This window comes from Ovis aries, chromosome 18 (assembly GCF_016772045.2).
Source record: "Ovis aries strain OAR_USU_Benz2616 breed Rambouillet chromosome 18, ARS-UI_Ramb_v3.0, whole genome shotgun sequence".
NCBI classification, from domain to species: Eukaryota; Metazoa; Chordata; class Mammalia; order Artiodactyla; family Bovidae; genus Ovis; species Ovis aries.
The window spans coordinates 7,664,676-7,680,093 of NC_056071.1; the positions used below are offsets into that span (position 1 = coordinate 7,664,676).

General features: G+C 53.7%; 1 protein-coding gene across 6 annotated transcripts in view; it reads left to right on the forward strand.

The window, feature by feature from the left end:
- Positions 1–12,420, forward strand: part of LOC101111912 (protein FAM169B) — a 91,964-nt gene extending 79,544 nt beyond the window's left edge. For 2 of the 6 annotated variants that reach the window (XM_060401985.1, XM_060401986.1), the window contains exons 6-9: positions 993–1,175; positions 3,068–3,202; positions 7,254–7,348; positions 8,823–12,420. In XM_060401985.1, coding sequence (XP_060257968.1) covers positions 993–1,175; positions 3,068–3,202; positions 7,254–7,348; positions 8,823–8,996 — 587 coding nt within the window. In that variant the 3' untranslated portion in view covers positions 8,997–12,420. The remainder of the gene's footprint in view (positions 1–992; positions 1,176–3,067; positions 3,203–7,253; positions 7,349–8,822) is intronic. The other 4 variants (XR_009597312.1, XR_009597311.1, XR_009597310.1 and 1 more) reach the window with 4 other exon arrangements.
- The last annotated feature ends 2,998 nt before the right edge of the window (positions 12,421–15,418 follow it).

Genomic DNA, 15,418 nt, shown 5'->3' on the forward strand with positions numbered 1-15,418 from the left:
GCTCAGAGTGAGCCAGATTGAAGGGGAGAGGAGATAAACCCCGTCTCTTGATGGGAGGAGCTTCAGAATCACACGCAGAGGTATGTGGGTGTAGAAAGGGGAATAACTGTGGCCATTTTTGCACACAATTCATGACTGTAGTGTGTACGTCTGTAATTCAGCCTGCCTCATTAGACTCTTTGTTTGTTTGTTTCTTTGGGACATTACTTACCTTTGAATTTTTTGCAGGCACACATACCACCTCTTCCAATATGTGTGACTTAGTAGTAGTAGCAGGTGACATATTTCTTTTCTTAGATTCCGGGGCATTCAGAGCACAAGCAACCGCGTAGTTGGGAAGTGAGAAGAGTGATGTAGTTGGGTGCCTGCGGCTGACGGCAAGGGCATATTCCTGTTGCAGAAACGGCAACTGTCCTGGTATTAGCTCTGGTTGCAGTAAAGTTAAATCAGTGTGGAAAAGCAGGAGAGGGGCCAGCTGCAGCCCGCCTTGCTCTGCAGTAGCAGTGTCACTCACGTGCCACGGAAAACAGGACTTGGCTTGTTTGTGGTAAATGTGCTTTGCCATGATCGGTCAAGGTGAACTCTGACCGAGTCCGTACCCTGGAACAAGTCCTAGACCATTTCCCCGGGTTCAGGGGGAACTCTGACGCTGCCCAGATGCTCCTCCTTGGCCTTGGGGGTCTCTGAACTGTGTTCAGTGAGGGAGGGGCGTGAGGAGCCTGTGTGCATGGTGGCCTCACCCTGCCTCGTCCCCTGAGTTCGCTGTGATTTCCGGCCGAGTGGCCTTGCTTGCAGCAGTTGAGAGCGTCTGGGCTGCCAGTCAGCTGAGGAGTGGGTGGTTTCGAGTGATCTGCTGTGTCGTCTTTGGGCGTTTAGTTTGTGAGGCTGGCGCTGCTTCCAGGGGCATCAGGGACCTGGCCAAGTGAGGTCCCGCTGGGTCCCAGCAGGCTGGTCCAGCCGGGGGTCCACGCGTGTCTCTCGCCTTCCCACAGGCAGCCTGTGCGGCGACGGCACGGGCACCTGCTACCTCCTGCCGGTCTTCGACACCGTGTTTGTCCGGAGGCGCCACCGCCGGCGGGGCCTGGCGCTAGCCATGCTGCAGGACTTCTGCCAGACGTTCCGAGAGGACGAGGCCCTGGGCGTCAGCTGGCCCATCTCGCCCGCCATGTACCAAGGTGACGGCTGCGTCGGGGAGGGGCGTCTGGGGAGTGGGACGCGTAACTCCCGTGTATTCCAGATGATTCTGGGCCGGGAGGTCCCTCGGAGGCCCTGGCACCATGACAGGCCTGTGGGTTTTCTCTTCCTTCTGAGAAACCTCCCGTTGCTTCAGCACTGAGACCGCAAGCTTGATCACAAGGGGCAAACCTTGTCCAGCCCCTGAGAAAGAGCTGGATTTAGAAAATAATAAAAACCAACCAACCCAGCATCAGAGAGAAGCAGAATGCAGGGATCTTGCACTCCGTTGACGGCTGCTATTGGGCCTCAGAGGGCTTTTGTTCTCTTCCAAGAAGATGGTATTCATCACTCTGCCCCCTGGTCCCAGGGGGACCAGGAGCTGAGGGAAGCGTGTTCCGAGCCCTCCCCGGGTTCCCCTGGGGAGGAGCAGGCTTCAGAGGACAGGGGCCACACTGCAAAGACCCTCCCATGGCCTGTATCTCCGCCTGGCAGGGAAGGAAGCTCTGAAGGTGCTGACTGCGAATCACACTTGGGGTCTCAGTTGCTTCTGCATCACCCTCGCTGTGCCTGGGCTCAGGGGTGAGCAGGCAGCGTGTGGACAGAGCGGCAGCTGGAGGCTCAAGGCCGGCTGCTCCACGCCTCCCTGACCGCCTTTTAGCTTGTACAGTCCTGCCTTGGAATGGCCCAGAGGGCCCGCTGCCCGGGGCCCAAGTGGACTCCATCTTGGGCCTGTGCTCCTAAGGCGGACCGTAACACCCATCTGCACGTCCTTATTCTGGTGGGTGTTATGGAGCGTGGGTGTGGGGTCCATGCTCATATGTCCAGTGTGCGGGGAGCCGGACGGGGAGGAGAGGGTGGGCTGCCAGCTGGGGGCTGGCTCTCTTGGCACGGCCACCTCCAAGTGCAAAACACCCAGGAGTCTAAGAATTCTAGATTGAAAACTGGCTTCTCCTCTTATTGAGGAGTTACATTTGACAAGACAGGAGAGCAGGGCCTCCTCTCTAGCACTCAACCAGCTCGGCTTCCACCTTCTTAGCATCACGCCCTCTGGGTTTCCATCTGCGCTCTTGCCAGGGGCCTGATGCAGCCCCCAGCGCCGGCAGAACGGGGCCCTGCCACGCGGAAATGCTCACCCTGTGAATGTGGCATAGACGTCTACAACCTTAAGAGGGTTTGAAGTCTGGACGTCTGTGGATGAGCGGGAAGGGTCGCTGGGAGAGGAGGGCTGTAGAGCTCAGAGGCAGGGATGGCGTCTGCAGAGGGGACTGGGTGGGTGATGTTATGGGGCTGAATAGGGTCCCCCCGAAGTCCAGCCCCTAGGGTGACTGAATGTGGAGATGGAGCCCCTCAGTCGTGTCCGACTCTTTGTGACCGCGTGGGCTGCAGCACTCCAGGCTGCCCCGTCCTCCACTGTCTCCTGGGGTTTGCTCACACTCATGTCCATTGTGTCAGTGATGCCAGGAGCTATCAGGAGGTGATTAAGGTTGGATGAGGTCCTAAGGGGGGCCTTGATCCAACAGGACAAGTAAGAGAAGGCCCCCATAAGAGGAGGAGACAGGGCCCAGTGGGTACAGAAGGGAGATGGGGAGAAGACAGTCAGAAGAACCATCTCCAAGGCAAGAAGGGAGATCTCAGGAGAAGGCAAGCCTGCTGACGCCTTGGTCTCGAACATCCAGCCCAGAGCTATGAGAAGACAGTTGTCGGTGGTTTAAGGGCCCCTGGCGAGTGGTGTTCACTGTGGCCCCCTGAGCAGGCTGGACGGGGTGGGTGAAGGTGGGAGGCAGGGGAGGGCACAGAGGGGTCAGAGAGCTGGGGGTGGGCCGGGCGGGGGACACAGGGGAGGGTGGGCAGGGCCAGCGGCCCCCCTGACTGCTCTGTGCACTCCCTCCAGTCTGCAGGAAGTTCCTGGCGGCCCACCCAGCCGAGCGGGGACGCCTGTGGGAGGTGGAGCCCCCCGGAGCCTGGGGCCAGCGAGGCAACATCTGGCTGAAGGTTCAGCTTCAACAGTCAAGACTTCATCCAGACTGTGAGTGGGCTGAGCCGTGCCCTATGGGCTGAGCCGTGCCCTGTGGGCTGATCGCTTCTAGGGTCTGTGGCAGAGGCACAGGTTGGGATCAAGTCCCCCGGGGAGACCCTCTCTTTGTCGCTGTTGCAGGGACAAAGGAGGGAGCGAGAGCAGGGTGGTGGCATCCTGGCCTGCTGCCGCTTCCCTTCCTGAAGGAGCCACACCTTCCAGACCCTCTTGCTCAAATATTAGCTCTCCCTCAGTGTAGGCGGATCAGAGATTCCCTGGGAGTCAGGGGCCCCCTCTTCCGATTGGAAGGATCAGGGAAGTCTGCAGGAAGGCGCCTTGGAGATGCCGGTTCCTGCAAGCGGAGTGCGTCATCTGTAAAGATTCTGAGGCACACAAAGGTTCGCGGGGGAGTGGACTCTGCCCCTCATCTGCTGGGAGGGTTCAAGTGGGCAGTGGCCCACGTTCTGTGTCTGCGGCCTCGCGCTGGGTCGTGGGCAACCCTGTTGGGGACACACCTACCGCCTCCAACAAGCGTTCAGTGGGCTTGGCGGCGGATGGCGTCTGTGCCCGGGTCGGGGGTCTCAGGTGGGGATGCTGACCCCCCCAGGCCGGGTCTCAGTGGCAGCTGGGGGTCAGGGCTGCAGTTGGGTGCAAGGGGTCTAACTGTTCAGGTTGACCGGCCACAGCGAAGCCGTGGCTGCCCTCTCCTTCTGGCCCCCAGCCCCCTTCAGTGTCTGTGCCAGCCCTGTGGCTGCAGGCAGCTCGTTAGGGATGGGCGCTCTGGGGGCCAGGCCTTCTCTTCCCCTGGGAGATGGATTCCCCTGAGGTGGAGACCAGGGAGAGTGCCAGGGAGCTCATTGATGACGAGAGTGATAGGTTTTGCTCCTCGGCTGCCTTTGGGCCAGGAGGCTTAATGGGTCTTTGCAGAAACTAATGGGGTGGCCGGGCACCTGGGGAGGAGGCCGCGCAGGGCCGTGACTGCGATTCTAATGAGGTGGTTAAGTGACTTGCCCTGCAGCGCGCAGTCAGAGATGAAGGGAAGCCCACTGGGTCCCGAGCGCTTGGCCAGGCAGCCCTGGGGCTTCACGAATGAGCCCACAGCCCCCACGGAGGCCCAGCCCTGCAGCTTGGACACTACAGCTCCTTGGCTGGAAGTGGGGGGAAAAAGAGGGGGCTGCCCTTCAGAATGCGGAAATAGCACGAGCTGGAGGGGGTTGGCAGGGGAGGACACTGTCGCATAATTGGGGAGATGGTTTCCTCTGAGGAGAATTCCCCTGGGGGTTATTTCAAGAGCTGAGGAGCTGGTGTGGTCTGGTCAGGGGAAGCGAGCTAGGATTCCGACGCCAGGCCTGTCACTGTAGCTCACCCTGAGATGCACCAACTCCTTAAAATGGCAAATGAACTTTCACAGAGAACGTTCTAGAAACATGCTGGAGTAGAAGGAAGAAGGGTCCTTCTTATGATTAGGGCTATAATTAGATTACAGAAACTAATTTTTTGAAAAACTCTGAATTATGGTCTTTTCACTCATGGTTAGTTTGCAGTTTCACCCACACCTCCTGTCTCCCCCAGGGCCAGCAGTAAGGATTTTAATTCGCTCACCAAGGTTTTCCGCCAACCAGCTTCATCTTGTAACAATTTTGTCCGTTAGCGCTGACACACAGGTTGTTTCCAGGTTGGCGAGTGGGGGCCACAGATGCAGTCACAGATGAGCCCAGATGCTTGCAGTTTTTCCATTTTTGGTCTGTTTCTCTCCGCACAGAAGTCAGCACATGTTAGCCCACTGGGGTTTCCCAACCATCACCAAACAGTGCAGGTACTGGAAGCTTCTCTTCCCTGGAAATCTCATGAGACCATTTCTTTTTAGTTTTTCATTATTCTTAGGGTCACTTTCTTGATTTGTTCTGTTTTTCAACTTCTGTCTTTGGTCCCTTCATTCCTGACTATTATTTAGGAGGTCTCCCGCAGTTTCATGGACCATAGGAACAGAACTTCAGCAAGACGCCCGGTGGGGCCATGGCTTTTTGCATTCTAAGTAAGGCGTAGACATTTTACAGCATTCCACAACATCCCAGCGGGAAATTAACTTCTGCTCCTTTCAGATGTCTTAAAATCTATTTTTGAAGCCTTGTTGGGGCTTTTAGAGTTTGCATGGTCTTGACTGTTGATAACATCTGTGGCTTATAAAGGCCCTGAAAATATTTTCAGGGTTATGCAGACCTTTTGAGAGAAGGAGTTTGTGGGAAAACTTTTTCTTTCTACACTCAGTTACAGATGAAGCCTTTGAAACTTGACCAATAGGATCAGAATTCTGTCTTATGTGACTTCCCTGAAAGCCTGCACATGCCTAAGTTTCTTTCCTGGAGAAGAAACCGAATACATCGTTTTTTTTTTTTTTTTTTTTAGAAAAAAAAAAGTTGCTGGAGGCAGGAAGTAATTATACACAGATTAATTTTTTTTTCATTTTTAGGTTATATTTTTCCTTTCGTTTTCCAGGTGAATTTTTAGCAGATTCAATTGTCATCCTCAGGGGGAAAAATTTTTTTTTTTCTATTTATATGTAATTTTTAAGCTGGAGGGAATGGACATTAAGAGATGTGAAATATTTGCACTGAGGACGTGGGGGCATTTTTCTAAAAGCCTGATGCTTTGCAGACTGCAGCTCTAACTTGTTCCAGCTTGTTCTGGAGCCTCCGGCATTACGGGGAGCATGTTTATCAGGGAGAGCTATGCTGAGAGGAGCAAAGGGCAGAAGCGCCGCGTTGGAAGGGCTTTTTGGGCTATCGCTGCTCTTTGAAAGGTTGTGTGGCTCCCTCTAGCGGCCACTGTTATCGTCTGCAGCCCCAGATGGTAATGGGTAAGGCCTTTGCCCTGGGCGGCTGTTCTCAGTTTCTCATCGTTGTGGGTCCAAATTCGTGCGCTCATTAATAACAATAAAAAAGTATCGCACCTTCATTGCCTAGGAATAAAATTCAAGTGAAAGTTTGATACCTATTGGCATGCTTTCATCCATAACACTGGAGAAGGAAATGGCAACCCACTGCAGTGTTCTTGCCTAGAGAATCCGTGGACAGAGGAGCCTGGAGGACTACAGTCCATGGGGTCGCACAGAGTCAGACACGACTGAAGCGCTTAGCACATCTCACGCATCCATAACACATGGAAAACAAAGGTTCACACACCAGGAAAGGGAGAAAATGTATAATGAATGATCTACTTCATTCCCTCCTTCAGCTGATCACTGTTACCGGAGCATTTCTCAGCATTTCTCACTGTCCAGGTGATCAGGATACAGTAGTGAACAAGGCTGGTTTTTGCAAAGGAAGGTACATGGGCAACTAGTACTGTGTTGTATAAAATCGTTACATATCAAAGAGAGCTAATGAGGGCTGGTGTTTTTAAATACTTATAATTAAATTTTCCCAAACCAAATTTTGGTCATTTATGATGTCTGGAAATGAAGCTTTACATATTTATTTATATAGGTAAAATGTAGTACATGTGTTCTTTATTTGAAAAATGCGATTTGTCTTTTCAGCTCAACTAGAAAACTGCCCATTCTTTTCCTAAGTTATCTGAATCCCCCACCATGCCTTCACATATGGATTTTGAGGTGTGGGGAGGTTACACATTAGAATAAGAAGGTCACCCACTTCCAAGTTGGTGCTGGTTTGGTAGGACGCAGAGGGAGGCTGAATTACTGTGTGTGTGAGTCTGGTCTCTCTTGTGAGTAGGAATTCCAGTGGGCAAAGGGGGGGGGGTGAGGAATAGAATGTGGAATCTGACTCCAAATAATGCCTGAAAAGCTGGGAGAATAGATCTAAATTCCAGCTCAGAAATGCTTGAGTAGAGGTGCTCTCCCAACAACCTGGCAGGTTTTCCTGTCCTAGGAGGGCATGTAGCAAATGTCAGGGTGACGATCAAGAAGGACGGAGCTGGGTTGTGGGGAGACATGCTTTTCATGATCGTAAAGGGTCCCCCTTCTATTAGTAATCATTTGTCTGTCTGCTCCCTTGCGAGTCACTCCATTTGCTCACCTCACTCTCTTGCTTGGGGAGGGCAGCTCACTCAGGACATTCCAAGGAGGCCGTGGCTACTCGTGGGCAGACTTCTCAGGATGATGGACCCAGGCTCTCCCATAACAGAGAAGACCACAAGGTACGGTGACAAATATGTGTCATTCTAGGGCTGGTCCTGGGGCCGAGCTCGCACAGCCTCCTGAACACCTCTGCTCTGGGCTCCTCTGCAGCAGCGGGCCCCTGATTTATGCTCAGAATCTCTGAGCTGTGGTGGATGGAAACACCGTTGTAATCACAGTTTTCGTGGCCCTCTTCTCGAAGCTTGACAAGCTCCAACGAAGCCAGGACTAAACAGAGAACACGCGGGAATCAGCCGTAACTTTACATTCTTAAGGAAATATGGAAAAATCTGAATTTCAAATTCTGCGATGGACCAGTGTCTTTCAGGCAGAACGGATGTGTGGACAAATGTGTTTTTCTTTCCTCCCCTGCTCCTCCAGCCCACATGCTCCTGCTCGGTCACGTCAGTTGTGTCCGACTCTCTGCGACCCCATGGACTGCAGCCCACCAGGCTCCTCTGTCCATGGGATTCTCCAGACAAAAGTACTGGAGTGGGTTGCCCTGCCCTCCTCCAGGCGATCTTCCCAACCCAGGGATTGAACCTTCATCTCCTCTGTCTCCTACATTGCTGGTGGATTCTTTACTGCTGAGTCCAGATGCTAGAAAATGGAATAGGGCATGAGGTTTATGAGATGGTCCAGAGTGATGGCAGATAGAACCGTGGGCAAGGTTGGGCTACTGGGTATTTCTTGGTGGCCTGCTGCCACTCAGTATTTTGTAAGATTTTGGAGAGATATGATTCCATGAGCATTTTCCTGAGGCCATGCCAGACACTTGTCCTCATAAGGTGATTGCGCTGACATCCATTCGTTGGCATAGACGAGCCTCTGCTCTTGAATCCCTGGAGAAGTGATGATAATGTTAAACTCCAAACTGACAATTGCGCATTGTGGGGAGCGCTGCTTATCTTGGAAAGTAGGTGGTTCTGGGATAGAAGACTCAACATCAAAGGCAGAAAATCTCCCAGAAACTGCTGGATTGTCTTGGAAAAGCTGCCTGGTGTCTGACATCAATTCTCGTCCTCTGGCAGAGAAGGGCCTTCATGTTCCTTGAGTCGCAGTGGAAAGATGGGCTGGCTTAGGACCCTCTCAGGCTACGAGCCGAGTGTGGGCTGTGCCTCTTTGCTGATCTCTGCCTCTTCTCTTCAACCTTGAAGGCCATTAGAGGAAGCAGGATATGTTCAGGGTGTCCTGGGCGTGCCCATGGGCGTGCGTGTCTGAGGACATCTGCATTTCCCAACTTTTAAAGTAGAGTTTCCTTAGCCTCGTTCTCTCCTTGATCTCCCCTGGCCAAGACTTCACGCCCCACCAGTAAATACATTCCCATCAGTAAATCTGCACACGGAGCATCTTACATATAAAACATAAGACGGCCTGGTGTTTGAACCTGGCTTGCCTGCTCTGAGCTCGCAGTGTGGGGTGCGGTCAGGCCAGGACCCCAACAGGCTTTTCAGCGTTAACTGAGACGCTCTGTTGCTTCTCTTCTGGTTTTAGGAGAGGATCAGCGGAGACCAGGAGCAGACCGATGGAGACCACGCAGTGAAGGCAGCAGCTGGGTGGCTTGCGCGAGCCTGCCAGGCGGGGCAGGAGGGGCCCACAGCGGCGGATGCCGGGTTGCCCGTGGGCGGGGGTGGGGGTGGGGGTGGCGGCATGCGGCCTCGCCCGTGACCCCCGGGAGGCCAAGCTGACCCCGGGGAGGCCAGTCCCGCTCCTGACCCCCTCAGGCCGAGCTGACCCCGGGGAGGCTGGCCCCCGCCCCTGACCCCCGGGAGGCCAAGCTGACCCCGGGGAGGCCAGTCCCGCCCTCGGGGTTGGAGCGCTGCCGGCCCTCCAGGTTCCTGTCGCAGGGCCCTGCCCCGTGTCCCTGCTGTGCTGTCCTTTGAGGGACAAACGACCACATGGACCCCAGGCTTGATGTGTGGGCCCAGGTGATGCCAAGTCTGAGAAGCGCTGCAGTGAATCCCGAAGCCCTGTTGGGGGCAAGTGATTATATTCCCGCTAGAGCTTCAGAAGCCGGTTCGTTAAGCCTAACGGGGTTTCTCTAGCTCAGGATGAGTTGGTGAAGACGGCCCCGGGCCCACGTGACTGGACCCTCTTGCCTTAGCACCAGGAAGCACTGCAGAAATCCCCCGGGGGTTCGCCCACCACAGCCCTGCTGTAATGGCTAGACCCCGGACACCAGAGAGCTTTCCGAGCAGTCGCTTGTCTTTCCAGAGAAGCTTCAGCTCCGCCGGCTGCTCTCCAAGATCAGGGCCAGGACGCCTGGTGCACCCGGGCCTCCAACCCCCGTTTGGCCTGTGCAGGAGCCGCTCAGGGCGGGCTCCAGGCAGCCTGCTTCTGCTTTGCAGGGGAAGTTCCTGGGAGTCTTTGGGCCAGTGACCCTTCTGGAGTGACGGTGCCTGCAGTGGTCAGGCTTGGGCTAAGGAAGGTGACTGTTGAGGTGCCGGCCTGGCCTGCTTGGGACAGTGGGCTCCCTTCTCTGCATACCTGCCCAACCCTGCCCGGGGCAGTTCCCAGGCGCCCTTGGGGTTCCCGCACCTGGACCCCAGGGAGGACAGGTGAGCTCGCCCTGGCCGTGCTGCTGGTGGTTCACAGGGTGTGTGCAGTCCAGCAGCCCCAGGAGGCCCCAGAGCCCGTCTCCTGAGCGTGGGATGGACTTTCCACATGTTGGCCTGGCCTCACCTGGGGTCAATAGGATTCTTTCCAGGGCAGGCCTGTGACCCATCTTGGGTGGGGTGGGTGAGCTGAGTGCTGCCCTGACTTCTGGGGGCGTGTCCATCTGATCTGATCACTGGTGACCCCCACCCCCCTTGGCTTAAGGCTGTCTTTGCAGCACCCGGGGTCGTTACAGAAGCCCGCCGGCCTGTGTCACCTCTGCACTTGCCTGCCCCGCTTTCTGTCTCCAGGGCCTCCCATCTTCAGATGTACAAGGGTCTTATTTAGGGTCTGCCGAGGGTCTATGCCTCCCCTCTCTCACCACTCCCTCCTGCACACAGACGCACACACGCACGCACGCACATCAGTCAGGCTCCCTCCTGCACACACACACACACACACACACACATGCACGCACGCACATCAGTCAGGCTCCTTCCTGCACACACACACACACACACACACGCACGCACGCACATCAGTCAGGCTCCCTCCTGCACACACACACACACACACACACACATGCACATCAGTCAGGCTCCTTCCTGCACACACACACACACACACACGCACGCACGCACATCAGTCAGGCTCCTTCCTGCACACACACACACACACACATGCACGCACGCACATCAGTCAGGCTCCCTCCTGCACACACACACGCACACATGCATGCACGCACATCAGTCAGGCTCCTTCCTGCACACACACACATGCACATCAGTCAGGCTCCTTCCTGCACACACACACACACACACACACGCATGCACACACATCAGTCAGGCTCCTTCCTGCACACACACACACACACACACACGCACATCAGTCAGGCTCCTTCCTGCACACACACACACACACACACACATGCACGCACATCAGTCAGGCTCCTTCCTGCACACACACACACACACACACGCACGCACGCACGCACGCATGCACATCAGTCAGACTCCTTCCTGCACACACACACACACACACACGCACATCAGTCAGGCTCCTTCCTGCACACACACACACACACACGCATGCACGCACATCAGTCAGGCTCCTTCCTGCACACACACACACACACACGCACGCACGCACGCATGCACATCAGTCAGACTCCTTCCTGCATACACACACACACACACACACATGCACACATGCACATCAGTCAGGCTCCTTCCTGCACACACGTCTGCTCTCAGCTCAGGCATCCCCCCTAACCGTGGCCTCCACACCCTGGTCTCTCCTGGGCCTCCCTGAGCCTCCACTAGGGTCAGCCCAGGGTGGGGTGAGTTGTCTCTCCTGTCCCCAGTATCAGGGCAGAGCTGGCCCTCAGTAACTGGGGCAGGGGGAGTGGATGGAAACAGGTCTCCTTGGGAGGGAGGGGTGGTGCCTTCCTTCTGTTCCTCTGTTGCTGGACCCTCAAGAGGTGGGTGGAGGGACAGTTTCGTTTTTTTAGGGACACAGGGAAGCCCATCCTGGAGCCCGAGGTTGGGAAGGAGACCCCTGGTGCCGAGTGCTGGCAAGATGGTGACCTGCTGCTTCCTGAGTGATCCTAGGACCCATGGGATGGGACGTGGTACTTATTACTCACGTTTCTGTCCATCCGTCTGTTCATCCCTGCACCCTCCCATCCGTCCCCCTGGCCCTCTTGCTCTCTCTCTCCATTTCTCCACTCATCTGCTCACCCGCCTATTGACCCCACTCCCCTCCTGCCTGTCCACTTGCCGTCTCTCCACATCTGTCCATCCGACCACCCGTGGTCCGTCCGTCCTGTTGTACAGCACATATTCAGTGTGCGTGCTCAGGGCCAACCCTGCATCTTAGAGAGAAGTGGGGCATGGTCCCTGGACCCAAGGAAGCCGTTCTCTGAAGCGTCCTTCCTGGAGTCTCCAGCGTGCATGTCTCTCTTAATACCGTTGGGAAGAGAGAGGAGGCCAGCTGCATAGAAGCATAACGTAGGGCTCCATGCGGAGATGCCAGAAGCCACCCGCAGGGCATGTGGGCTCTCTGGAAGGAGGCACAGCCATCCAGGGGTCTTGGATGTGCAGCCAAGGGGCTGATGTGAGTGACGGCGGATGGACCCTCCCACACGCATCGATGTGAGCTGCGAACATTGCACTGTTTGAGATCAATCATTGGTGCTTTGTGTTTACAGGGAAATTAACTGATCAAAATGGCTCAGGGGTTTGATAAAGTTACTACTCAATAAAGGAATCCTCCCAAGGAAGGAAAACCCATCTGTTGATGTAATTCATTTGAAGACATATAAACGAACTGCATGAGAGGGACACGTGACGGGCTCAGAGCAGCCGCTCCCTGGCAGTGCACCGCCCTGTTGGTGCGGGGCTGTGTGCAGGAATCCTTCCATGTGATGGGCCTGCAAGAGTGTCAGTGAGGCGGTGTGCATGGGGTGTTGTTTTATTAAACCATCCTTTAAAATATATTATCCAGTTCTCCATGTTCTTGCGTGTTATTATATAACAGCTCACTGAGATCTAATTTACAGTCCATAAACTTTATTTCATTTAATGCATATACTGCCATGTTTCAGAATGTTTACAGAGTGGTACATCCATCACCGCAATCAGTTCCTCAAAAAGCAACTTCGTACCTGTGAGTAGTCTCTCCCTTTCCACCTCTGCCCAGCCCAAGACAGCCGTGAACCTACCCTCTCGCCGCAGAGTTTGCCCGTGTGGACACGCTGTACAAGTGGGCTCATACAATGTGTGGTCATTTGCACCTTTTATTTAAGCATAATTTTTAAGGTTCGCTCAGGTTGTAGCATGTATCACTTCATTTCTTTTTATAGCTGAAGAATGTAAGTCTGGATACAATTGCTTTATCACATGTATAATTTGCAAATATTTTTGCCCATTCCGTGGCTGTCTTTTCACTTTCTCGGTGGTGTCATTTGAAGCCCAGCATGTTGAATTTTGATGAAATCCAGTTTGTTTTTCCTTGGGTTACTTTTGGCGTTGCAGTACTAATGGTTGTGTTTTATAAACATGTGTCTTTTTATTCCTGTCTAATGGCAGTTACTGGGGAGAAAGTTATTTGACTCTATAATGAATATAGAAAAATCCACAGAGGAGCCATTACTTGGAAGAAAGCTGTCCTGAGATCCCAGACCCACACTGTGAGATCCAGAAATCCCACTCTTGGTAGATACCCAGGGGAGCTGAAGGCAGCTGTTCACACAAAAACTTGTACACACATGTTCATAGCAGCATTGCTGATAATAATAGAAATTGGAAATCAATTCAAAATCCATTGCTTGGTAGGGGGATAGATAAGATGAGGTATATCCATGCTGTGGAATATTCTTCAGCTATAAAAAGGGACGGAGTGCTAATGCGTGCTAAAATGCGGATGAACCTTAGCAGCATACTCAGCGAGGAAAATCAGATGCGAGGGGGGCGGAGTGTGTTGGGGACCCAGGGTCCTGTGGAAGTTCATCTCGGGGTGCAGGGTCCGGCGGCGGTGACACTTGTTGCTCTGCACTGGACCTCAGCTGGACTTTCCGTTTTCAGCCACCTCGGCACTGGACACCTTGTTCCAGAAGGTCTTTGGGAACAAGCCCTTTGGGATGAGGGACGAATGAATCCAGCGGGCTGGGTGGGAGGCCAACACATTGTGAGATGGTTTCTAGAATCCCTATTTTCTGTGAGAAGGAAAGTTAGATTTCTGATTTTGATTTAGTTCTCTTTCTGAGGAGAAGATGGTCAGCAGCAAGAAGTTCTGGAGGGAGGGGCTGGGTGTCCACATTGAGAAGCGGTGGCATTCTGCGGCCTCTTCCCTGTCTCTGCCTCTGTGTCTTTCACCCCCTTACAGGGCACAGAATATCGCCATGGCCACGCCGGGGAAGGGCAGCCGGGACGCGTGGACACGGTCACGAGAGGCCCACAGGCCCGGCGCCCAGCCAGCCAGTGAAGAGCGGGGTCTCTGTCCCTGTCAGCATCGAGCGAGACAGTCAGAAAGAGGAGTTTCCTTTCCTGTTAGAGAAGCCCTGTAAATGGCCACAGCAGTGGAGAGGCTGCCATGAGCGAGTGTTAATACTTAGTGGCTTATCTTACTGAGCCCTCCTTCCTACCAAGCAAATGTCACCTTCAGACTTGCTAGAAGGCAACGTCTGCACCAGGTACCATCTTGCTGGGAGGTTTTACTTTTGTTTCAGTTTCGAAGGCATCGTTCACAAAAGAAACCACTCCTTACGCACAAATAAGCAATTTCAATAACAGAGAATTGTCTGAGTTGCTTTCACTTATACCATCATTCAAAGAAAAGAGAGGCAGAGACAGTGGGGGACAGTAGAGCACAAGTGTCGCTGACCTGGGCTGACTAGCATCAAGGCTCCGACAGCGCTGGGCAGTCCCATGGGACAGCAGTCTGGAGTCCCTGCTGGGGGAAGGTCCTAGGCAGTGTGTCCACCCCAGGGGCGAGACTTCACATTGCATTGTTGAGGGTTCCTGCTTACAATCCCTAGCCACAAACTGATATCATCTTCAGTTTGTGAGCAAAAATGCAGCTCTTGTTCACTTTAACCTTTTTTTTTTTTTTTTCACAATGTTTGTGAGTGATGAGATTTTCCAGACCCCCAGGGGATTGGCCAGACCCTCAGGGCTCAGGAGAACTCCAAGTCTCACTCTCTCTCTTATCAATAGTGCCTCTCAGCTTACTGGGATCAACTGGTGCACTTGTTGTGGGCAGGCATGAAGTTAGGGCGGTGTCCAGGCAGGTCAAAGCAAGGTCAGAGGCCTGTTCTCTCTCTTGTCTCTGAAGCCCAAATAAGACTACTTCCCTTCTGGTTTCCCTAACAGGCTCTTGAAGTGTGTGGCAGGCTGCAAAGCTTGTGGGCTCTCTCGGCCTCAGTTGTCCACAGCCTGAGGCGGCTCTTGATTGCTGTACAGGGCAGACACTGAGCAGATGGAACCTTGGGTCCTTGCATGTCCTTGGGTGCTTGGGGTCTGTTCAAATCCTGCGGGGCCGAGCACTCTGGAAGATCTGTCCTGGTGCAGCTTGAGTGGAAGGGGTTGGCTCGGGTGATTATCATCATTTCTTCTCTGCTCTCCACTTGCAAATCAGGGGGCTTTGATTTGGAGAATGCTTGCTGGGTTCTCTTATGACCAAGAGAAGCAGATAAAATCAACATGATCATATATATATATATATATATATACACACACACACATATATATATATACATATATATACATATACATATCGACTTCACTTTCCCTTTTCACTTTCATGCATTGGAGAAGGAAATGGCAACCCACTCCAGCGTTCTTGCCTGGAGAATCCCAGGGATGGCAGAGCCTGGTGGACTGCCGTCTATGGGGTCGCACAGAGTTGGACACCACTGAAGCCACTTAGCAGCAGCAGCAGCAGCAGCAGCAGCAGCATGTATATATAAACAGACATATCTATCAGTATATACATAC